This window comes from Abramis brama (assembly GCF_963993115.1).
Source record: "Abramis brama genome assembly, chromosome: 18".
Taxonomy (NCBI): domain Eukaryota; kingdom Metazoa; phylum Chordata; class Actinopteri; order Cypriniformes; family Leuciscidae; genus Abramis; species Abramis brama.
The window spans coordinates 24,024,578-24,050,413 of record NC_139980.1 but is presented as its reverse complement, the minus strand read 5'-3'; the positions used below and the strand labels follow the sequence as shown (position 1 = coordinate 24,050,413).

The following is a 25,836-nucleotide window of genomic DNA, read 5'->3' as shown; positions in this document are numbered from 1 at the left end:
GACAATGGACACCTCGTCGGGCATTAACCCTTACATAACAGACCGCTGCGAAGTATAACACACCGTTGCCATGAAAAACAGAGCGTTGCTATGGACGCGGAACGGACTATTTTCTTTAGCGGAAGCAATACAATCGTTTTTGAATCAATAAACTCCTTTTTAAATCAATATTTTGTGTCAAATTATTTATTTATTTTGTAGGTAGCCATGTAATAAGCGGGATAATGTATAGCGAGGCGGTTGTTATAGCGAATAACAACCCCTTCAGGCTGATTCAAGTCCCGTTCAGCCTGTCGGGGTTGTTATTCGCTATAACAACCGCCTCACATTATCCCTTACATGGTCAACATGTTGTCGATTATAACTTATATGTGACCCTGTACTACAAAACTAGCCTGACTACGTCAGACTTCATACTCAATTTCATTTCGCTTCTGTACTCAGTCTGAGACAGCGTCAGAGCTTTCCGTTTTCCTCCGGCCTGAAAACAGCCGGCCAATCAACGAACAGAGGGCGGGCTGAGAGCCGTGACGTAGACGCTGATTGTACCGTGGATGCGTAGATTTACTTCACATAATCTGCAAAAGTCGTTCAAAGCCATGTTCACTCCGGTATTTCGCTCGATGGTTTTGTTTTCGCATCATACATGTGTTTACAGTGGAAGTTAGATGCGGCTGAGCATGCGCATAACACACGCCATAACCAAACGTTATGTGATTGGCTTACGGGTAACCAATGATTTTAAACTTCAGACAAGCGCCCCCCCCCCCCCCCCCCGCGAGAAAGAAAACGCTTTTCAATTATGCCATGCCAGACTCTGTCTACGAAGCAAAGCGAAGTAGCAGAGTTTGGTATTACCAGGCTACTACAAAACCAGTCACATGGGTAAATTTCTTTAAATTGAGATGTATAGGCTACATCATCTGAAAGCTGAATAAATAAGCTTTCCATTTATCTATGGGTTTTTTATGTAATTTGTTAGGATAGGACAACATTTGGCCGAGATACAACTATTTGAAAATCTGGAATCTGAGGGTGCAAAAAAAAAACGAAACATTGAGAAAATTGCCTTTAAAGTTGTACTTATGTTCACGCTTTTGCTGCATCCATTCAGAAAAATAAATGTTTTATATATTTACGGTTGGAAATTTACAAAATATCTTCATGGAACATGATCTTTACTTAATATCGTAATGATTTTGGCATAAAAGAAATAACGATAATTTTGACCTATACAATGTATTGTTGGCTATTGCCACAAATATACCCATCCAACTTGTGACTGGTTTTGTGATCCAGGGTCACATATATTCCTTAACCTGGAATATTCCTTTAATCTGTTAAGCCAATAAATGGCCAGAAATAGCGACAACTATAACTATGAAAGTGACTGAAAATGGGAATGTTACCTAGTCAACTTATCTCTCAGAAGTATGCAAACACTCTCACTCTCACTCTCAAAGACTGTACAAAACTGAAAGCAATTTAAAAACAGAAGTCTAGAATAGCTTTGCAAAAAAAAAAAAATTGTAGGTATTAGAGTATGACGATATACATCCACGGTATATATTGTTTGAGATTTTGCTATATTGTGTATATTGCGATATTTAAATACTGTATATACCACTACTGACACTTTCACACAGAGTGGTGAAATGCATGGATGAGAATTTAAAGAGCGGTGCTTGAAGTTAAAAAGAGTTATAAGCACAATTTATCCTGAAACGGAACTCGGTGCGATGCTCGTGCCGACTGGCTCACTGCTAAAATGCTCTGACAGAAACCTGCCTCTCTCAGAAGCGATCGCGAATTTGAGATGCGCTCGATGTTAAAAAGCACAATAAGCAATATGCACAATAAGCAGTGGAAAATAAGTCAATGTGGTGCACACACTGACTGACACACTGCGTACGCGCGTGCACAGAAAGCCTCACCTCTCAGCATGCAATCGCAAATTCTCTTTCACGTCTTATTGCGCTTGAATGGTCGAATACACATACAATTAAGTCAAAATGCCCATGTGGAGTATTCATGTAAACACAACCAGTTATTTCTCAAGGGAAAGTAAACAGTTGGGTGTAAACCAGATGTGTATCAGTATAATGGATCTGTGTATTTGGTCTTAATTAAAGTGACAGCAGCCTAATATACCTACCTGCTGCTCTGTGTCATTAATGTGAATCAAACAAAAGAGAAAATAACTTACTGCTCTTGGTCTTTGTACCTTCTGGTCATTTGAGTTTCTACTTAAAGGGGCATTCCACCCATAGGAACATTGTTTTTTATTGAAAGTGGGTCATATATGTAGTCGAAATGTAAAATAAATTTTGAATTTGGTGCCTTCGTGACCGAGGAAAGACAAAAAATAACTTCAGGACGCATTTGTATGAAAGACAAAAACTCCCACAATGCACCACATTGCACAGCTCCGCAAGCCACTCCCACTAATCCAGAACAGCGCATATCTGCCTATAAGAGAAATCACTCTTCCGTCTACAAGGCTAGCTACCACCAGAGCTTGAAATTCATTTCACACAAAATGTCTAGTTAGTTGGCGAACTCATTAGTGCATTACTCCTCGTTTTTATTTCTTTAAAAAAGGTGAATTATTGCATGGTACCGGGATGTTCACTCAGAACATATGCGGTGCGAAACTAGGATAGTTCACAACACAAACGTCCGTGTCCTCGTCTGATTCAGAGATTTCGTCCAGGCGAAATTGTCATCGTTGAAATTCTTTGCCGCAGACGGACTCTCTCTGTGTTCGTAGTTGCATAGTGAGATCACCGGCGCCACCAGTCCGCCCTAACTCGAGCGGTCGAGCCAGTCTGGGCTCCTCGTCCGCGGCAGGCAGGTCCTCTGCCTCGGCTGCTCTTCGCTATAATGCGGCTTGTAAAGGTAGCCACAAACACCTGATTCAAGCATCAGACTTCTGAAATCCTCTTCTTCTATATCATATTGAGTACTCTCCTCCGCTATTGTCATAACTTTACATCTGTCTCCACAGCGCCTGTTAGCTTAGCTTCAAACAAGATGGAGGATATTGCTTTCAGTTTCAGGGAGTAAAGTCCCACCCACTGATCTGTAATAGGTCTGTAGCGTGAGCGGGTCCCGCCCCTGGGAAAGATTGGAGAGATGAGGAACTAGTGCTTGTAGTCTCAACAGAAATCCCCCCCTCTTACACTTCCTCCGACAATGACGCAAAATGATGATTTTTGCGTCATTGTGGGAGGAAGTGTAAGAGGTAAATAATGGATTTCTCCCATCTCAGGGGAAATTGAGAGAGTGTTGCACGACCATTCAATAGTATGACTGGGTTTCTAACAATGCAAAGCTTAGTGCAAATGGGTGGAGTGTCCCTTTAAAGAGAAATGAGAAACGGAAGTTAAGCATGGGTTGTGTCGAGCCATTCGTCTGTTTGTTTAATGAGAAAAATATGAAATGTAGTAGGCTAGTTGCAATAAATGCATTAAGAATCCGTACAACTGCAGCAGCGGAGGACTTTTATTCTGCTGTGCGGAAACTGAGGAAGAACTGATGAAGGAATAGTTTGATCTTCGGCTGACAAATCAGAGGAAAGGGGTGTTTCATTCCCGCCCACGTGTAGAAATCGAATATTCAAGCTGTTTATACATTTTTCTACCTGAGAACGAAAAACTGCTGAATACTTGTAATAAAAATTATTATTATTAAAAAACAAAAAAGGAACTGTATTCTCGTTTTTCTACTTTCAATATTAAATCAAAAAACGAATGAGCAATATTTTATTTTTTACATTTGGTTATTAAATTTCTGCACTAATTCTAATTACATGTTAAATTAACCTGTTGTACCTGAAATTAATATTTTTGTTATATTGTATTCATCCTGTTGTTTGTAATTTGCTTCTTTTTTCTTATTTTTAATAAGAGAAATGAGATAAAAATAACACAAAATAACTTTATCATGATATATATTGTTATCGTGAAATAAAAGTTTTAATTTCGTGAAATAAGAATTTTGGGTCATATTGCCCATTCATAGCAGGTAAGCAGACCCTGCAGGGCCAATGCGGGACAAACGCTAGGAAAGAAGAACCCATAACAGGTATCACCTAAACCCTGCGATCACAACTCCCTGTTGTTATGATGGTGCCATGGCAAGCCCTGATAGGTATCCTAATGGGGTTTACCTACATTTACACCACACCCAGTTACAATGACAAACCATTTCTGAAGGGGGTGGCGGTGTGCATTCTCACCTGCTGGTGATCCCGATATGGGTGTGTCTCTTCATGAACAGAAACGGAGCCACTTTTACCTCGAATGAATAATAACTTACAGTTCACCTCCCACACTTTAGGTTTGTCTAACCACTCTTTGATCAGCAGAAAACATGGAGAAATTCCCTGAGACATTGACAGGAGACAAATACAGAAAGTGTGATTAATGTTGTTGTCGTATACCTCCATGGAACGTATTACATTCTCAATTACATTAATAAGAAAATGAAAGGAAAGGAAAATAAAAGAAATAATGGTACATGTCTTCATAAACCATATGGTTTAAATACAATTATCATGCATTTCTGAAAAAAGACCCCAATTAGGTCATGTCAATATATCCTTTTCTTTTAATTCAGTCGAAATTGTGTATTTTGGTATTTTGTTACTTTGTTCATTGTGTCATCATTCAAGATGAGCACAACATGCTTTTCTACATTTTACTTGAAATTCCTGAAAAAAATAACCAAATTTAAATAATAATAATACATAATTTAGTTAATAGTCAAAATCTGTATTTATGATAAAAGATGGCTTTTTGTGTTTAAGTAATACAATTATGTGTCATGTCAGTGACTCAGAGTTAATTTAAATCATTTTTGCTAGTGTTTGTGATGTCAGTAGGAAGGATACAGCTAATAGTTTGGCTGAAAAGATTTTTTTTTTTTTTTTTTTTTTGCACTAATGAGGCCAATCCTATTTATGTACCATCTGTGCGTTTGCATTCAATAAGCCAGAACGGTCAGGGCTGCTTTATCTCATCTCCATATTCCTCTCTCTCTGTCTCTCTTTCATTTACCCAGATTCTCTTCATTTATCTATCCACCCATCAGTCCCTCCAATATTTAGTAACTACAATGCATATTTAATGCATATTGCATGTGTCACATGATCCTTCAGAAATAATTCTAATATGCTGATTTAGTGCTTAAGAAACATTTCTTATTAAAACATTGTGGAAACCATGATTTTTTATTTATTTTTTATTAATAGAATGTTAAAAAAACCCAGCATTTATTTGAAATAGAAATCTTTTGTAACAAGGTAAAAGTCTTTACTGTCACTTTTGATCAATTTAATGTGTCCTTTCTGAATGAAAGCATTAATTTCTTTTAAAGAAAGAACTTTTGAACAGTAGTGTGCATTTTTTTTTTTATTATAGGAGAGAGAGAGAGAGATAGAAAGAGAGAGAGAGTGGGCTAAATTAACCCTTTCAATCACTACATCAGATGCCATCTTTTTTTACCAACTTTAAGTTACATTCTAGCATTAGAACTATTAAAATATTACAGTGTCCAAAACACTTAATATATATATATGCTAACCCTCTATATAAGTTAAGATTAGTTTTAAGATTAGATGCAAGCAGATCTGATGTAGTGTCAGAAACCAAAAGTGTCTGATGTAGTGTCATTTTTTCACATTTTCCCTCATTCTTCCCCACATTATTCTCAATATCGTCCTTATCCTCTTGTCCTCTTACCACTCTCCTCTCTCAGCTATGGTACCTTTATCATCGGTTGTGTTCTAAACAGTGTCTAATTACTGCACTTAAATCCTCTTAAGTTCCCTGTGCTATTTCTGCAGCACAGAGTTGTCCAAAGTATCTTGACTTAAGAAAGCTTCTTTGTGCCCTCCCCATGCACATTAAAAAAAGCATGAAGGACAAGCCAACGGTGATAGTGACCACATAACAGCTCACGGCTCACTGAAGGGACGTACTCGGACGGTACAAAAAAAGGTGAGCAGGCAAACGTTTTGATTTTGCAGGTTATAACTGAAGTCTATTCAGTTTCATGCTTATATGCATCTTATATAGTCTTAATTTCCTGTTTGTTTTGTTTTACAGTTTTAAGTCAGTCACAGTGTCATTTAACTAAAATCGATGTAATCATAGGCCTGAACATATTTTTGATGAGCTATAAGGTAACAGCCATATAGATTGCATGAAACTTAAAAAAAACACTTATTCATTTAATTTACACATTAAAAGTTACAGCAGAATTCCTGTTTTTGAATCTAAAGCAAGCCTTGGAGCTGGCTTTTTAAGCGGTTTGCTCAGAAGCTTTGATGTACTGTAGATAGCAGTAGTGTTGTCTACGGTGTACGGTATTTATCTTAGAAAAGTATGCAAACTGTCATGCCATGTGTATTATTCTGCATGATTCAACAAGACTTAAAGATTCAGATCAGTCTGAAAGAAAAACATTCAGAAAGACTTTGATAAAGTAATATAAAGTAATAAAGAATCAATGTGGCTAAAAACAGTATAGCCTTATTTCCATCATCAAATTTTAACAGTTTTTGAGAAACTCAAATTTAATGTTCGATAATCATAAAAGATTAAATATGAAAATATGGATTATTGGGACACTTTTTGCAATTGAGATGACTGGGGAAAAGTGCCCTATCCTGAAACCCCTATATATATATATATTTTTTAGAAAAGATAAGAATCTTAAGACACCATTTTCCAAGACACAAACTGAAATGGAAGACTGTGATAATATCATGCTTTTTAACGAGTATTTTAACCCATAAAGAGTAATCTGTGTGCTCAAAACAACCGTCAAAGTTTTAAAAAGATAAAGAAAACTGAAGCAACCTCCAAAGCAACTTGACAGGATTCTAACTGTTGCCACCTGAGCCAAGGAATTGCATCATAGCTGTAATCTCAAATGTGATTTACTGAGAGTAGTGAAAGGTACTGCGGGGGCGTGAGGTCGTCTAGCGGGGTAAAATGAAGACTCTAAGCTCTAGTATTAAGCTGCTAATCTGCTGCGGTGACATCCATGCATTTGAAGTTGGGGAAAAAATCCCTTTTTACATGTCTGATCTGAACACAAACAATTATCTACATTGGTTATTTTAATATTGGCATTAAGGTGGTATGTAAGAGTTTTATGTAATGAAATTATTGGTATTGCTTGTAGAATCAAATAGTAAGGTGCATTAAAAAGACTAAAAAGTAAACTGACTTGAGTCCAATTTAAAATGTCAGGGTTGAAATGGGAGTTGATGCATGTCCTGAATTAATCAAGGACAGTTAATTTGTCATTCCATGACATCATATCGCCGACGTCCAATCGTGCAAACAAATTGGATCATGGGGTAATCTAATCTTCTTACTCCTGATAAACCTATTTCTTCCAAGAAAGAGTGATCAGGTTCGGTGACACAGAGACACTGTCCACATGCCAACTTAAGGAGATTTGATGATATAGTTTTGATGCTATACTTTGTTCGAATTTAATACATTTATTAAAAGTAAGTGCCTTAAAAGCCTGAAAATAACTGTTAATATGTCTGTTGTTTTCTTTGTTAGGAACTAGATAGTATTTCAGAGATGTATAACTTTTGTTGAAAAAATTCTGAGAATTTGATTTATTTTGTATAGATGTGATAAATATAGATGTTATAAAGATTTGATCTTTTCCCACAGATAATCAACAGATAAAAATGTCTGACAAAATGGTGGATGAGGAACCAGTGATGGTAACTCACACAGGTCAGTATGGCTCTTACTGTTTGTGAGACTGTAACGTTAACGTATCATAGGGTAGGGAAAGTGATCTAATGAATCAAAAGCATGCAGAATGGGAACAGAAAAAAAATACATACATACATACATACATACATTATATATTATATATATATATAGCACCAGGGTTTCCCAAACTCAAGTTTGTGAGAGAACTGCAGGGAGTTTGTGAGTCGAAAAGCTAATAATGAATTAAATCATAAAAATGTAAAATAAAATAAATCATTTAAAAATAGACCCAATCAAAATAAAACGCTTAAAATTTTTACAAAAAAGATTGTTTACCTGCTTGTCATGTGATCCTTTACCGACATCAGAGAACCATGTACATGAACATGCAAATGTGTTGTTAAATAATTTAAATATTAACTTAAAGTTAAAGAGGTTTACCTGACAAAAAAAGTTTGTGAATCCCTGCATCGGTTGCCAGCTTCCTGAACAGCATGGTATTCTTGGGTATAAATTAAAGTGCACACATGAAAACCCTCTGTTAGGAGCAGGAAACTGAATTATTGAAATGACATTAGTGTGTGGACATTTACTCATTCCCCCACCCCCCATCTTAACCATAGAGACAAAATAAATGTCTATAAAATTTGTCTGACCTGACCTGAACTGATATCATCCACCATTGAAACTGAACTGACAATAGTAGGCTATATAGCTTGTCTTTATGGTTGGCTATCTACGCATTGATGTAATCCAGTTCATTCATTTATGGCATTTTCTTCTCCAACCATCTCTAGGCCCAAAGGGTGTCATCAATGACTGGCGTAAATTTAAATTGGAGAGCATGGACCAGGAGGTTCTGCCTCCCAACAAGAGAGAGCTGCTAAGACAGATGTCGTCCCCTCAGAAACCCAAAGACGCTTGTGTGGGTGGATTCAATCGCAAGGTTTCCCGTTTTGACTATGGTTTCAAAATAAGAAATTAGCACTTTGGAGAAAAGAAATATGCATTTATGAATGAGGTTGTAAAAAGTGAGGTCAAAGTTTCTTTACATGAAAACAATAATTCCTCATCAAAAACTGAAACCCCCTGATTTAATGGATTTGCTCCCAAATATAAATGCAGTTACTCCCAAAACTCTGCAAGCTTTGAATTTCCCTCCTTTTCTTTCCCTTCTCAGATGAGCGCACAGGAGTATGAGTTAATAAAGGAAGATGATGAAAAAAGTCTGCGCAAGTACCGCAAGCAATGCATGCAGGAGATGCACGAGCACCTGAGCTTCGGGCCCAAATTCGAGACTGTGTATGACCTTGACAGTGGCGAGGCCTTTCTAGAGGTCATTGAGAAGGAGCACCGGCTCACAGTGGTGGTGGTGCACATCTACAAAGATGGAGTGAAGGGGTGCGATGCGCTTAACAGCTGCATGGATTGCTTGGCCTCCGAATATACCACGGTTAAATTCTGCCGCATTCGAGCAGCCGCCACCGGAGCTGGCGAGCGTTTCTCAGATGATGTTCTGCCTACCTTGTTAGTGTACAAGGCTGGAGAGCTGCTGGGGAACTTCCTGGCTGTTACGCAGCATTTCAATGAGGAGTTCTTTGCTACTGATGTAGAGGCCTTCCTCAATGAATATGGACTGCTGCCAGTGAAGGAGTGTGGCGCTGGAGCTGAGGAGGAGGAAGCAGATGTGGAGTGATGAAAGATGGCAGAAAGTAAGAATGGATGAAAAGAATGGGAGGAATCTGACAAGAATAAGTTTCATTATTCTTCAGTTAACATGATGAGATGCATCCGTTTGCACACACAGCTCAACGTAAAGATCTCTTTGAGCACACGGTAGAGAAAACTATAAATGTTTTGTACAGTTTTAAAAGCAACATGAATGGAATTAAGTCAAGAAAGATAATGACATATTAAACTATCATGTTTCCTCTTATAACTGCATGACTGTGAAATAGATAAGAATGAATTAGTGTCTACTTATGTACATATTGTACATGTGATTGCATGTAGCAAAAGATTATGCAAATAGAATGGCCCAGGGTTGTTTTTAGAGCTCTTTCTTTAGAAGCAGCAAAACATTATATTTTCAAATGGCTTCCAAACTGTGAATTGCTTCTTAAACTATGCTTGCCCTTATTTTTGGTTTTCTGTGTACAGAAATTCCATGAGGTTTAAGCAGTATCCTGAGTAAAATTGTATTGTTTTACTTTTGGTTTGCATGCACAAGCTGTCTTACTGTAAAATTGTTTGGCTGAAATTTTGCATAAACCAGGAGGATCAATCAATCAAGAAAGCAATAAAGCAAAATTCCAGAGAATTTGCACCTTCCTTTAATGTGGTTTGAGAAGCGAGACTGCACTTGCTGAAACACAATCACTGGAACTGACTTTACTCTGACCTGCAGATTCAAACTTTCCATTATATATTAAAATAATAAATCCATAATGCACATTTGCACATTTTCCAATAATTGTCCCATTATTTGACATGTTCTAATTATGTATTTATAGGAATCTTCCATTAAGTTGAGTTGCACATACAGTAATGGGAAATGATCAGGATTTAGTTGAACTCCAGATGAACCATGGGTTATGGAGAAGTGAGCCAGCAAAAGACACGTGTGCTACTGTTTTAAAAGTTTTTATACTAAAGAAACCAGGGCTTTTCGGAGTGAATAAAATTAGGCCATTGTCTTAAAATGGGTGGGTCTGTAGAGTTAACAACAATCAATATATGACTACCATATGTGTGCAGTTTAGGGGTTGCACTGACTAGTAGACTTTAATGCTCTGCCATGACGCTTTAAAGGGTAACTAAACCCTAAACCCTAGTGCTGCCCTCTTCAGGTTGAATGGCGGCTACTGCAGTTGAATTTTCCTATTGGATGTTTGCGGTACTATGTGATGTAAGTAGGTTCCAGCTCACCCCGCCCTCGGTTCGTCCCCTCTATGTCTGCTGGGGTCTGCTCACTTTTCCAGCATTTTTCAAATATTGCCAGTGGGTGGAGTCAGGCTCTGACCAGGGGTTTAGTCAAAGAGTATAGAAGTACCAAGAGGCGAAACTCAATAGAACGTTCCATTGCAACAAACGCACCCATGCGCAGAGCTGCAGCTCCGCCATCTTGGACTGAACGCAACACAGCTGTCATAGAATTGAACGATAACCGGTTCAAATTCAAAAGCGGTTAAATGAACTAAATAGTAGTTTCTAGTTTTTAATATCTCTATAGCAGACATCCCATATGTCTCCCGGAAGTTCCGGGAGTCTCCCGCATATTGATAGCGGCTCCCTGATGCCCGCAAATTAGGCTAAAATCTCCCGGAATCTAGAGCGAGCGAGTGAGCAAGAGCGCGCAGCTCCAAACCGTGTAACGTTAGAGCACACGGCAGGAGCGAGATATCAACATATCAACATATCAACCTATGTGGAACACAACTTCTTCAGATTTTTTGCTTTCATTTTCTTGCAGTTCTAGAGTAAAATATTTTGTAATATATATATATATATTTTATATAAAATATAAATAATTATATTTTTAAATTTGTACATTTTAATAAACTCAAACTTATATAACTTTTTTCTGTTTCACTTTCATAATTTATTTCACTTCAACAATAATCTGACAAATGTCTTCTTTAAAACAAGACCAACCATAGGTCTATATTCCAAAGCATTCTTGAATTACAACCATTTAAGTTTGGATAGTGATTTTCATGTTTATGCGGAAAAAAGGTGACAGTTAAAGGGTTAATTTAGTGATAACAATGAATTAATAAAGCGGTCATTTGCCAGGTTAGGTGTTCATATATCTCTGAAAGTATGCGATTTAAAAAGCCCACTTCGAGTCTTGACAATTTCGACCAAATACATACAAAACGTTAGCAAACTGTTACTGCGGTTATGGGATAGCTTACATTAACGTTACAGCACCTGTTATCGTTGACGTTAGCTCACTTTAAAGTTAATAAAAACCTTTTCTACTTTACCTTTCTGGATCTTTGGGGAATCTATGAAATGCTAGTTGATTGGTTGTAGACTGGTAGTTGTTGCAGTTGATGGCAGAACACTGTTTTCTTTGTCTCCAATTATTTCCAGACATAATATTAATGCTGTATACGGTAGTTGTGCTAACGGTAAAGCCGTTGGTTCAGTCCAAAATGGCGGCCGCGCTACCGAAGCGCCACCTAGTGGCTGTTGTCAAAACTGCAACGGAGTTTCGCCTCTTGGTACTTCTATACTCTTTGGTTTAGTTACCCTTTAAAGTCCGCGTGAACCGGAAGTTGCAAACGACTTTTCTCCAGTGCTGTGACATATTTCCCAGTGAAAAGGAATATTGAACAGAGGGCAGGGTTTTACTCTAGCGCTCCTCCTCTCCATCTCTCGCTCATAACAGACTAACGGTTTGAGGGGAGTGGTTAAGCGTTTCCCAACCCAAGTCCTCAAACCTACGTCATCAGGGAAGGTCCTCCAATGCAGAGGGGAGGGGCATTTTCAGATTTTGATTAAAGATTACAAAGCCAAAAAATTTTTTTGTGTGGATTGACTTGCATGGATGAATTGTTCACCACAAAACGATCAATTTAGGCAAACAAAGTAAATATGGTCAATTTTGATTTCATGTGGACTTTAAGCTTGACGTCAACTAGTCGACTAGTGGTCATGGCCTATAGAGGGCGCAACAGGATAAGAAATCTTGGAAGTCCACTTTAAAGATCTGTGTCCAAACAGTTAAAATGACAAATGAGAGTGCTCCATAAGATGTTTGATTATAGGCTTCTATCTATATGTTCAAAATTGATCAGGAGAATGTACGTTTTAAACAGTTATTTTGTAAACATAAATTAATTGTCGTTCAGCATTGTAATGCACACACATAAAGAAGCTCGTATCGCTCACAGATCACGCGCACGGAGAATCATTCAGTAGTGCAGAAAAGTTGTCCACACTGATCTGTGATTTATCAATAAAATAGCTTAGAAACTGAAAAGTTCAAGCGTATATTTATTAGTAACTAAAACCCACAGCTATTAGAGAGAGGCTGCCAGGTAGAATTAATTCACACGCAATACTAATGCATTCATATAAATGTTTACTGTGCTACTTTATCTGTAGCCTATCTGATTTAGAACAAGCAGAAATCTGTGAGAACTATAACGACCCAAAGACAAAATAACGGATAAAAGTAAGCAGTTATGTATAGCCTTGTGTAGCGCTGTGTCAATATAGCTCTGCACATTTGAGTCTCGCTCAAGATTCAGGCTTATTTGTTCATTAATGACTAGTCGACTCGACTTTCATCCTATGCTTTCATCACACAAATGTCGATTTGAAAAAACATCTGAGGTCGTTTAACCCCTAGTGTGCAGTAGTGATCTTTTTTGATCAGCTTAGTCAAGTAATCTTATTAGTGGATTTATAGAACTAATTTTGATCAGTGTCAAAATACGGGCTGAGTTTTTAATTTCACCATAGTTCAGAACAAATTCAACAGCATTTGCAACTAAATTGCATCAGCTTGTGGGGTCGCTGAGCAATTTATTTTTCCGTCTGTTCCATATTTGAAAAAGACATGCAAACCAATTTGAGACTAACATTTTTTCTCTTGAGGGCCAAGCCATGCAGACACACCCACAGAGGGCCTGCAGGGTTTGGTGATTTTGTGGTAACGTATTGTGTGTCTCGCGCCGAGCTCTTGCTATATCGTGCGACGAGGTCGTCTGCGCTTCACGAGAACATGTTCTGACAACATCTGCACCTGACACCATATTTGCTTCCATCCTCTCTGCATGCGTGAAGGAGTAGCCCAAACATCCAAGTCCTCGTCTGGACTTAATTCCTAAGACATGTTGTTACGGGTTCATGGCTCAGACACTTAAAAGATTTAAAGATTAAAAACTCTATTTTATAGGTACTCTATTAAGTAAAGTAGTTTGCATATAGAAACAATATACATGTGTGTGAGTGTAATATATATATTATATATATATATATATATATATATATATATATATATATATATATATATATATATATAAAGTATACAACAGATCTTTATGGAAACAGAACATCTAATATAGCCAAGTGTGTATAATTTGTATTAATATAATCCACTTTCACTTAGAGTTCTGAAACAAATAGGCTATTTACATATGTCACTGCCATAACAGTGATTAAGCAGTTAGACAAGTTCACATTGCTGTGCTGTTTATTTTCTTTGGTTTTCACAAAGATCTTCTTCATGCATGTAACAGCCCGATCAAAAAGCTTGCAGATAAGATCTTTAGGCCTGGAATTCTGAAAATATTTAGTCATGTTTTATTGTAATATTAAGGTTTATTGTGTTCTGTACTTCAAAATAAACGCATGATCACAAAATGCATGCATAATGTTATATGCTTTTCATGGGTTTTAAATAACCTATATTAAAGGGGTGGTTCGTGGTTGATTATGATTTCACTTTTCTAACTTTAGTTATTTGTTGCTGTTTGAGCATAAACAACATCTGCTTTTTAAGGACTACAACAAATGACTGATAGGCACTACACAAGCTTCTCCTCCCGGGTTAGTGATATCACTATCCCTAAAATTTACTTAAACCACGCCCCCGGGAACAAGCTACAAAGCCTAGGAGAAGAGCAAGCGATTTATAGAATATGCTGATCAACGACTAGAAGATAGTTAACTCCACATCCGATACATACATTCATCAACTAACCATTCAGAAACGTCCTGTTACATTCTGCATGTTGTCACTTCTTCTTGAGTCTCTCTATCATTGTCAGATTCCAGTTTTCAGTAGTCACGTCTTCCTTTGTTCTTTTCCCGCCACTCCTTCGTATCCATGGTTACTGTCATTTAGTCCATCTGTATCACCTGTGTTTAGTTAATCATAATCATCATCTATGTCACCTGTGTTCTGTTAATCATCGTTCATCAGTGTTTGTATTTAGCGTTCTGTAAAGTTCTGTAACTTTTGCCTGTCTGTACCTGTTTGAATCATATTGTTTGTAAAAGTTTGCTTTGGAACATTTGATTCTCCCTTGTCGTCTTCTGCCTGCTCCACACCATGACAGAAATATTGACTACAGACTCAAATATTTGGCATTTGTTGTTTTTCATCTGATCCAGATTTATTTTTCATGGCATTCATTTTTAAAGGACCAGTTTAGGTATTGACATTCCCTCCACAAACATTTAATTATTATCACTTTAATGCACACTATACTAGCACTATAAAGATTATTTCAAAACATGTTGCTCCTTTAATGCAGAAGATCTGTGGTTATTTATAAGCTATAGTAATCAGTCCTCATGATACCATATGGCATAGAGCAGTATTCATTGTGGTCCAACTAAAAACTTAAAGCTTTGTGTAAGCCTGTGAGGTAAGCAATCATTTAACCCAGATAAATCCACAGGAATTCTGAAAATAATTATGACAGAATGAATCATGCTAGACACGAGAATGAAACAAAAATGACACGGTATAAAACATTCTAGAACTAGGCAAAACATAAAAAAAAGAAAAGAATTTATTTCGACTATTGAAGGGTTTTTATGAGCTCTGAATATAATGCCTTTTAGGGAGTGACATTGAACAAAAAGAGGGGTAGTGGGTGGACAGATATGATGGATATTAATGACAGATGTGAATGGTGCCATAGGTGAAGGGGTGGATGGAGGTGGAGTCGGGGGGATATGAGGTCACAAGGCTTTATGCCTCTGCTTTGTGTGAAAATTGCAGAAGCATTCACCACCCACACATACAAACACATAGCCTACTTGAAAACTTCCTACCCTCTTCTTACTCAACATCTTATAGCTTTGTCACGCAAAGGTGAAGTAGTAATTTATTTTCCCCATATGTCGCTATGGAAACCAGGATTTGGGCTTAAAAAATGCAACAAATCACTAAACAAAAGTTCTAAACACAGAACATTTTCATTAGTAAAGGAAGCGCACAACAGCATGATTGCCTTTTTTGGATATTGAAAACAGGCAGCTATAGGCTCTGTGTTTAACCAAAAATTATTTGAATCATAATTCAAGCAAACAAGATTTTACATTATTTCTTTTTTGGTGCAGTGATTTTTAATGCATTGGCCCAATATGCAAAGCCAGCAACAACAACAACAAAAAAACATGAAATGAGGTGTGAGGTCCTGAGACATTCCCATGGGTCTTTGTTTTCTAGAGTGTGTTGCCATTTGAAAGAGGTGAGAGAGAGAGCGTTGCTTGGCTGATTCAAGGTTAAGGCTGCATAGCAAAGAGAGGCGAGGTTACACTATCTCTTCAGACAGTCTCACTGTAAATAATATCCAGTGCTTGAGGGGCACTAAGAGCATTAACATCTATTATATGTTTTTTTACTTCCATTTGAAAATTCCATATTGATTAATCTGTGGTCACATTGATGTGTTATGACTGGTCTAAGGAATGGAAAACTGAAAGGAATTGAAAGAGAAAAGCAAAGAGAGAAGGAAGCCTAGAGTGTAGAGATGAATTGAGTAATATCATCCAAGTAGAAATGAGACAGAGGTGAACAAACACATCTATGTTGTAGTTATCTTTTATCAACTAAATTTTTTAGACAGGAAAAAAGCATAACAGGAACATTCAGGGAAACAGAATAGCAACACTCTAACACTGACGAGACAGGACAACAAACTGAACAAAACAGGGAGTACTTGGGTCCTGTTTCAATAAGGAGGTTCAACCAACTGAACTCTTGAGTTGATTTATCCTGAGATAGGAAACTGAGTTTTCGGTTTAAGAACAGCCGATTTGAGTTAGTTCAATCAACTCTGAATTGTCTCAAATCATGCTTAAGCGTCTGCAGCATGACTATAAAAAGCCGTGATCAATGGAGCTCTGATATTACGAATCACCATGGCAACAGCGCCCAAAAAAAGAGGTCCCCATACTTTTTACCAGTAGAACATTCTCAATACACAATAAATTATGACAAGTAGTATAAGGTGTACTAAACCAAATACTCAACTTCACCGGATGATGCACTTTTAACCGAACGGGAGCATGTCTATGTTCCCACATCCCTATGTTCCCACAGCCCTATGTTCCCACAGCCCTATGTTCCCACAGCCTTATGTTCCCACAGCCCTAACCCTAACCCTAACATACCTAAACTACTCCTCACAGGAGGGAGACTTGTCTGGGATGTAATTGGGCTATCCCTGTACCAGCACAAGCACTAAAACCTACCCTTCATAGGGGACATAGTTAAATGAGAGAACATAGGACTGTGGGAACATATGGTTGTGGGAACATAGGGCCTAATTTTCAAAATTGTCAGTAAAAAAAAGAATTCTTAGAAATGTGGGAACATAGGGCCGTGGGAACATAGGGCTGTGGGAACATAGGGCTGACCCCAACCCCGACAGTTGGGTTTGTCTATAAAAACCCAGCATTTTTTAGAGTGTGGGGATGATGAAACAGTGTTTGCTACCACAGAGAGGCCTACAGAGGTAATGTTATTGCTATGTGTCTACACATCACACAATCTACACATTCACATTTCTTCACATTTTTTTTGCAGAGTAACCAGTAGTGTCAGTTTATATCTTAGTATAAACAGAACAGCATGGAGGAGGGTCCATCAAATTCTGAAGCGCAGATTAAGACAGTTCAGTGATGCTCAGTAAATGCCAGAGTTTAATACAAATAACTTCATGATGTAACCTCAATCTTGTGTATTTTCAGTTACCAGTTAAGGAGTTATATAAAATTCATCTTATTAAAAAAAAAAAACTACATGCCATTTTAGACAGTCTCTGTGTGACAAATGTGTGCAATGAATGGATGGATGGATGAATGAATGAATGAAGTAGGCTATTTAAACACTACTTATGCTTTAAAAAGAGGACTGTGGGTTTAGCGAAGGAAACCTGCTCCCGACCAGGTTAAGTTCACAGAGTAAGTTACCATGGTAAATGATCACTTAGGCTATACCCGCTTTCTTGAGTTTGGCATAGGCCTACCTCCCATTCTGAAATGGAAAACCCAGAGTTTCCCTCATTTTAGGGTTAATATGCTGAAACAGGCCTCTGTACACTTTATTCTTATTGTTTTAAATCAATCCATAAATCAACAATAAAGACATTTTACTTTTTATAATGTTTTAATATTTTTGCGCATTTCATTGTAGTGATATTAGATATTAATCATCAAAACTTATGGGCAGTAAGTAGAGTATAGGGAGACAAAAAAGGGAACAAAAAATGGAATTAAAACAGAGAGAGAAGTGACAGCCACGTTTATTCAGATTTAACCGCATTACAAATATTTAAACAAAACGGGGAAACTAAGGCAAAGGTTGTCCACGTGAAACTGTTATCCAATTATCAAGGTTGGCTAAAACCTTATGTTCTGTTGTTTTTGTTATTGACCTTGAACGTCAGTGCATGTTTGACACTAGCCTACATCTCCCTCTAGTGTTCACATCTTTGTAGGACCCCAGCTGCAATGATGAATGAACATCATCACACTTTATTGCTTTATTGTAACTTACCAAAGTTATTTCATATAATTTTCGAGATGATTTTGCTTGCTTCCAGACATAGCCATATAAAATACATTTTGTACCAGACAGACCTAAGTTACTTTTCTCTGACTCTTACCTAGTCAGGCTGGACCAATCACAGTCGTTTGTGTTGACTAGAATGGACCTGATGGCGGACGTTTTTTCCTAGTAGGAAATAGTAATAAGCACGTTTACGTGTGACGCCGAGGAGGAGGAGTCATTGGAACGAAAAATGGCGGCTGTGTTGCAGCAAATATTGGAGCGGTCGGAGATTTCGAAACTCCAAAAAACTGTATTGACTAAATTAGAGAAGTACATTTCTGACCAGCAAGGTGAAGTTGATTGTCTGAAGGCACAACAGGAGCAATATCGTGTCGATAGTGGTAAGGCTATGTTGTTTTAATAGATGTGAACAGTTCATAGCCACGAACGAGGCCTGGGTCTTATAATCTTTATTTAAACTTTGTTTTTCCCCCTTGGACATATTGTTCTGCAAACGTTATGTTGTGAACATATGTTAAACTTGTTAAATAAATGTTAGTCTTTCAGGAAATGTCTTCTGTCTACATTTATTACCGGCGACGGTATGTTTTTATGGGTGTTGATTCTTTCTGTTGTGTTATTGTTTCATATAGAACAACAATATTTTGACATCGAGAAGAAGTTCGCTGAGAGTCAGTCTCAGTTTGTGTCCCAGACCCAAGAGCATCAGATACTGCAACAAGACTATTGCAAACTTGGTAAGCAGGTGGTAAACAAATGCCTCTTCTTTGGTAAATAATACCAGACTTAATTTTGTATTTGTACACGTCTTTTACAGAAGAAGAGCTGAAGTCCTTACGAGAGAATAATAAGGAGCAAGCTTCTTCATACACGAAACTAGAATCACAACAGGTAACGAAATATTGTGTAACAGAGAGAAGTCTGTCTATTCTTGAATTTTGGGATGTTGAAGAATAATGAAATTGTGCTTTCTTTGGGCAGAATGAACTTTCTAAAGCCAAAAATGAGCTTGAGGCGGAAAAACGAGAGCTTGTGCGGACATTGGAAAGAAGATCCCAGGAGATGGAGCAACAAAGCGGTATTTAATAAGCATTTTTTAATGAACATTTCAAAAATAAATTTTCACAGGTTAAGCAGAAGGTTCATGTTTGGGTTTGACAGCTTTTTTACATACCAAAATGTTGTGGTCAGATTTTTTTATGGTCAGAAGTATCTTATGGCTGTATTTATTTGAAGAAAGAATACAGTAAAACAACATTATTTGTGAAATATTATTACAATAATTTAAGTATTTATTAGTTTTCATCAGTCATTAATCCCATCTTTAATGTCACATGATCCTTCAGAAATTCTAATATGCTGATTTGGAGCGCAAGAAAAAAAATCTTATTTTTATCAGTGTTGAAAACAGTTGTGTTTTCATGGAATAAATGTTTTCAGAATTCTTTGAATAGAAGTTCAGAAGACCTGCATTTATTTGAAACAGAAATGTATGTATGAAAAAAAAATCTGTATGGTCACTTTTGAACAAATGAATGTGTCCTTTCTGAACAGTATTGTATAATACACTAATTTAATTATTTTTCTTTTTTTCTTTTTTTTTTAGAGGACCTGAAACATCTTAATGATAGATTGGTGGAAGTCAATGCAGAGAGGATGCAGCTTCAACTAAAACTAGATGGGTCCGAAGCCTCTGAGGTCTCAATCAAGGTAAGATTGAAAAAAATCTAACTGTTTTTATAGGAATGCATTGATCTAATACCTGGATCAGTTTCTGCACCAATATTGAACATTTTGAAGATTTATCACACTAGCTAGTGCATTTGTAATTCACTGTTTTTACAACTATATTTGACTGAATTCAAACAGTGTTCTCTTCTTTAGAACAAGCTTATATTTTTATACCATGATTTTTGGTATGCTGTTTGTCTTCCAGTATAAAGAGAAGCGAATGGAGCAGGAGAAAGATCTACTCCAGGGTCAAGTAACCTGGCTGAACACCGAGCTTAAGGCTAAAAGTGAAGAGCTGCTGTCTCTTTCCCGGCAGAGAGGCAATGAGATACTGGAGCTCCAATGCAACCTTAATAACAAGGAGGATGAGGTACTGTATAAGCCCTTTTATATATTGTTTTTATGTATTTTAAGTTATCTTGTTAGATGTGCTTTGAAATAAGTTTTTAGTCTGTGTTCTAATCTCTGCATGCCTGTGTTAGATCACCCACCTAAAAGATCAGGTGACCAGTCTGAAGGCATCCAACGAGAACCTTCAGAGGCAAGCAGAGGAGATGATCACCAAGATGAGAGAGGTTAGACAATGTTATTCATCACTGTAGTTATCAGCTGAATGGGGTTTTAGAGTTATTCATAATCAATTGGGCATGTTGTACTTTTAGGCAAAAGAACAGCAAGCCAGTTTGGAGGAGAAGTTCAGTAATGAACTCAATGCCAATATCAAGCTCTCAAATTTGTATAAGGTAAGTTTTAATTGCTTGAAGAATTTAAGTGTATGATAAAAATAATGCCTTAATCGGAATAGCACGTTTTATCATTTTAAATATAATTCTTGATGATATTGCTAAGAATTACTGTTGGAGTTCTGTTGATGATTCACAGGGAGCTGCATCTGATGCCGAGGCCAAGGGTGAGGAGCTCAGCAGAGCTGTTGAGGAACTTCACAAGCTGCTTAAAGAGGCCGGAGAGGGTAAGCGAATTTAATGGTCCTAATGGTTGTCAACATGCATGTGACATTTTCAGCTTTCTGACCAGTAAACTCATAATCAACAGGCCTACACAAATTGTGAAATACCGTACTGTTTTGGAGTCTACGATTTTTTTGTTTTTGAAAGAAATTAGCACTTCTATTCACCAAGGATGCATTAAATTGATTTCTGTTTCAAATAAATGCTGTTCTTTTTTAATTTATTTATCAAACATCCTTAAAAAAAAATGCATCACTGTTTCCACAAAAATATTAAGCAGCACAACTGTTTTCAACATGGATAATAGTAAGAAATGTTTCTTGCGCACCAAATCAGAGCAAACAATTCTAATGTTTTCTGAAGGATCATGTGACAATAAAGACTGAATAATGGCTGCTGAAAATTCAGTTTTTTCAGGAATAAATTATATATAAACAGAAAACAGTTATTTTATATTGCAATAATATTTCACAATATTACTGTTTTTATTGCATTTTGACCAAATAAACGCAGCCTTGGTGAGCATAAGAGATTTCTTTCAAAAACATCCTATTTCTTTCAAAAATCCTACTGACCCCAAACTTTTGAATGGAAGTCATCTTTTTTTATGGCAAATGTTATTCTTTTGTGTCTTCAAATGCCCATTATAATGTCCTGTCTACTCTGAATAGCGCACAAAGCTCTGGAAGTAAAGATGGCAGAGCTGGAGGGTCGTAAGGATAAGGAAATCGCTGAACTGAAAGAGAAAATAAGCAGCCAGGAGAAAGAGTTGGAAAATGCAAATGAGCTGCTGTCAGACACCAAACACAGAGGTTTGCATCACCACTGTATTTCCTTACCTTCTACAGGGATTTTATTTTTTCATATTCATAAGGATTTTCATATTTTCAACCAGAAAAGAATGAACTACGTGAATTGCAGAAAAAATGGTTTGGGTGGGGAGAGTAGGCTGGTTACTGTATGATGATTGAAAACTTACATACTTAAACTGCAGAATGTTACAATTTCTAATAAATTTCATGCACGGATTGCTTCTGACAGAGCTGCACGAATTTGTGGTGCAATCTGCGGGACACCCTTAGCATAGCCAGGTTTCAAAGCTCCAAATGCGAGTAAAAATTGCCGTTGAAACAGTGTTACTTGCCAGTTGCTAGTAACTTTATAAATTGACAATGCATGGTTCGAGAATGTGATATGGTTTGGTTCGATCATCAAATCTTAACTGTTATGTAATTTTATAAACGTATAGTCTGACACTCTGTATGTTTCTGTTCATTTTCAGCACTGTTCATTTTTTTTTTTTTTTTTATCCACAGTAAATGCTACTCTGCAAGTGCTGTGTGTTTGAGTCGCTAATAATGTGCATTTGGGAACACCACATGTACCAACCTTCTTTGCAAATTCGTAATGAGAATCGTTTATAAATCTGTTGTCAACAAAAGTGAACCATTAAGGTCTCCATAAAAGCTCAATGGTTAAATGTTTGAAAGCAAGGAAATTAAGTTTTCAGAAATCAGGTTTTCCTTCATTTTTGTCTTTAGCTAATATCATTCCTGCTTCTCTAACATGTAAATTTGTATTTTTTATTTTTTTTTGCCATTCCAGGAACTGCTTCAATTCTTTCAGAGGAGCATGTGACAACGATGTCCCCCACTGCAGCTGCAGTTGCTAAAATCAAACCAGGCATGAAACTCACAGAGGTGCTGACCTACATTCTGATTTTTGTGATGCCAAAGCAAAGTTCATATTCAGAAGTTATTAGCCTTTTTAAATGTTAATAATTACATTCTCCTATTTTTATGTAGATATATACAGCATATGTGGAGACTCAAGAACAATTACAACGGGAGAAACTGGAGAACAAACGACTGCACAAGTACCTGGATGATATTGTGCAGGAGATGGAAGCAAAGGCACCCATCTTGAAAAGACAGAGAGAGGAGTACGAGCGCATGCAAAAGTCTGTTTCCAGTCTCTCTTCTAAACTAGAGCAAGCTGTCACGGTGAGAACGGAGTCAGTTACTGCATGTCACACTGCGAATACATGCTGCATAATGATTGCTTTGCACTTACAAAACCAAATCTATGACTATTCTTGAATGTTTCAGGAGGTCCACCGCCTGCAGAAAGAAGCAGATGAAGGCAACAAACGTGCATCTGTGTTGGAGAGAGATAACCAGAGGTTTGAGGTGCAGCTGGCTGACATGGCTCAACAGGTAAAGTCTAATGGCACAGCTCAGACATCAATACCTTATGCGAGAGAAAAGATAACACAAGGTTTCATATTTTAACATTTGTTAACTACATTATTTAACAATACTTCTACAGCATTTATTAAAGGGGCATTCCACCCATTGGAACATAGTTTTTTATTTAAAGTGGGTCATATATGTAGTCGAAATGTAATATAAATTTTGAATTTGGTGCCTTCGTGACCGAGGAAAGACAAAAAATAACTTCAGGACGCATTTGTATGAAAGACAACAACTCCCACAATGCACCACATTGCACAGCTCCGCAAGCCACTCCCACTAATCCAGAAAGCGCATATCTGCCTATAAGAGAAATCACTCTTCCGTCTACAAGGCTAGCTACCACCAGAGCTTGAAATTCATTTCACACAAAATGTCTAGTTAGTTGGCGAACTCATTAGTGCATTACTCCTCGTTTGTATTTCTTTCGAAAAGGTGAATTATTGCATGGTACCTGGATGTTCAGTCAGAACATATGCGGCGCGAAACTAGGATAGTTCACAACACAGACGTCCGTGTCCTCGTCTGATTCAGAGATTTCGTCCAGGAGAAATTGTCATCGTTGAAATTCTTTGCCGCAGACGGACTCTATCTCTGTGTTCGTAGCGGTTCGTAGTTGCATAGTGAGATCACCGGCGCCACCAGTCCGCCCTAACTCGAGCCAGTCTGGGCTCCTCGTCCGCGGCAGGCAGGTCCTCTGCCTCGGCTGCTCTTCGCTATAATGCGGCTTGTAAAGGTAGCCACAAACACCTGATTCAAGCATCAGACTTCCGAAATCATATTGATTACTCTCCTCCGCTATTGTCATAACTTTACATCTGTCTCCACAGCGCCTGTTAGCTTAGCTTCAAACAAGATGGAGGATATTGCTTTCAGTTTCAGGGAGTAAAGTCCCACCCACTGATCTGTAATAGGTCTGTAGCGTGAGCGGGTCCCGCCCCTGGGAAAGATTGGAGAGATGAGGAACTAGTGCTTGTAGTCTCAACAGAAATCCCCCCCTCTTACACTTCCTCCTACAATGACGCAAAATGACGATTTTTGCGTCATTGTAGGAGGAAGTGTAAGAGGTAAATACAGGCGGGAAGGAAGTCGACCGGAAGTTGAAGCCGGCCGCGTGCCACCATCTTGTAGCAGAACTTCACCTGCAGTTAGCATCCCATTGACTCCCATTCATTTTGGCGTCACTTTGACAGCGAATAACTTTACATCTGAGGCGTTTGAAGACTCCATTTGTCCATTATTTCTTTCTAAAGAAACACGACGATGTATAAAATGCTCCATTACCTTGTAGCTTATGTTATGGCCCCGTAGAAGCAGTTTTTGTAAAAGTAGGCTAACGATTGCGTCATAACCAAGCGACTCTCTGTCGCACAGTAGAGAGATTACCGTATGGACGGGAGGAGAAGCTCGCGGGCAATCGGGGGGACGTGGAGGCAAAATGACAATATAATTAATCAGAATACCTGGCAAAAGTTGCTCCTGCTCCAAGCTCATGGACAATTCCTACTCACACTCTCCGTCTCTGCAAGATTCGGAAGGGAATGATTCAGATTTCTCTTGGCACAGCTACTAGAAAACAGACGGGTTGCTCACGTGGTCCGTGTAACGCTTTGCTCGGTTTGAGTCTGCGCGTCAGGAAAGGAAGTGCTAAAAATCGCTAAAAATGGGCTTCACTTGTCTCAATTGAGTTCCAGTGGGGTCGCTGTGTCCATTTCTTTTACTGTCTATGGGTAAATAACGGATTTCTCCCGTCTCAGGGGAAAATGAGAGAGTGTTGCACGACCATTCAATAGTATGACTGGGTTTCTAACAATGCAAAGCTTAATGCAAATGGGTGGAGTGTCCCTTTAAGCTTAAAGGGTTAGTTCACTACTCATGTCGTTCCAAACCTGTGAGACTTTCGTTCATCTTCGTTCATCAAAAAATCTTCATTTGTGTTCCGAAGATGAACAAAAGACTTCGCCGGTTTGGAACAACATAAGGGTGAGTAAATAATGACAGATTTTTCATTTTTGTGTGAACTATCCCTCTAATGATAATTTCAACATTTACTAATACATTAAGATAAAAACATTTATCTGTTAAGTTGTTAACATTAGTTAATGCACCGTGAACTAACATGAATATTACATTTTTTATTAACTAACATTAAAACTGAGCAATATAGTCTTACAGAAATTATTAACTTTTCTTAGTGTTAGTAAATGCATTAACTAATATTAATAAATGAGACAATATTGTAAAGTGTTACCAAATAATCTAAAATCCTGTTTTCACATCACTATCTCAGGTGCGGGTCCTCCTCATTGAGCTGGAGGAAGCACGTGGTAACCATGTGATGCGTGAGGAGGATGAGATGTGTTCAGCGGATGTAAGCAGCACTTCGGAGGTGATTTCTCAGCACCTGGTCACCTTCCGTGGCATTGAAGAGCTACAACAGCAGAACCAGCGACTCCTAGTGGCACTCAGAGACCTCAGTGAGGCAAAAGAGAAGGATGAGCTGGAGGTAGACACCATGAAGTAAGTTTGTGTGATGGAAGTGAATCTGTCAACCGAAAAATCTGATTAAATGTCGATGGAGAAAGCAT

At 37.8% G+C, this 25,836-nt stretch overlaps 2 protein-coding genes across 5 annotated transcripts in view; both read left to right on the top strand.

Annotated features, from left to right (window-relative positions):
- Positions 1-5,849: 5,849 nt before the first annotated feature.
- On the top strand, positions 5,850-10,071 carry pdcb (phosducin b). 2 transcript variants are annotated; one of them, XM_084091798.1, is made up of 4 exons: positions 5,850-6,002; positions 7,704-7,769; positions 8,549-8,697; positions 8,932-10,071. In XM_084091798.1, the coding sequence occupies exons 2-4, from the start codon at positions 7,721-7,723 to the stop codon at positions 9,445-9,447; spliced, it is 714 nt and encodes a 237-aa protein (XP_083947924.1). In that variant the 5' UTR covers positions 5,850-6,002; positions 7,704-7,720; the 3' UTR covers positions 9,448-10,071. The 2 variants fall into 2 exon arrangements, with proteins under 2 accessions (XP_083947924.1, XP_083947925.1); XM_084091799.1 differs by having other exon boundaries at positions 5,855-6,002; positions 8,549-8,676.
- An 8,436-nt stretch (positions 10,072-18,507) lies between these two features.
- tprb (translocated promoter region b, nuclear basket protein) overlaps positions 18,508-25,836 on the top strand; it is a 22,666-nt gene continuing 15,337 nt past the window's right edge. For all 3 annotated transcript variants that reach the window (XM_084090680.1, XM_084090679.1, XM_084090681.1), the window contains exons 1-14: positions 18,508-18,677; positions 18,930-19,034; positions 19,115-19,188; positions 19,279-19,375; positions 19,904-20,007; positions 20,234-20,398; positions 20,511-20,603; positions 20,691-20,771; positions 20,911-20,998; positions 21,668-21,808; positions 22,602-22,696; positions 22,802-22,999; positions 23,105-23,212; positions 25,539-25,768. In XM_084090680.1, coding sequence (XP_083946806.1) covers positions 18,527-18,677; positions 18,930-19,034; positions 19,115-19,188; positions 19,279-19,375; positions 19,904-20,007; positions 20,234-20,398; positions 20,511-20,603; positions 20,691-20,771; positions 20,911-20,998; positions 21,668-21,808; positions 22,602-22,696; positions 22,802-22,999; positions 23,105-23,212; positions 25,539-25,768 — 1,730 coding nt within the window. In that variant the 5' untranslated portion in view covers positions 18,508-18,526. The remainder of the gene's footprint in view (positions 18,678-18,929; positions 19,035-19,114; positions 19,189-19,278; positions 19,376-19,903; positions 20,008-20,233; positions 20,399-20,510; positions 20,604-20,690; positions 20,772-20,910; positions 20,999-21,667; positions 21,809-22,601; positions 22,697-22,801; positions 23,000-23,104; positions 23,213-25,538; positions 25,769-25,836) is intronic.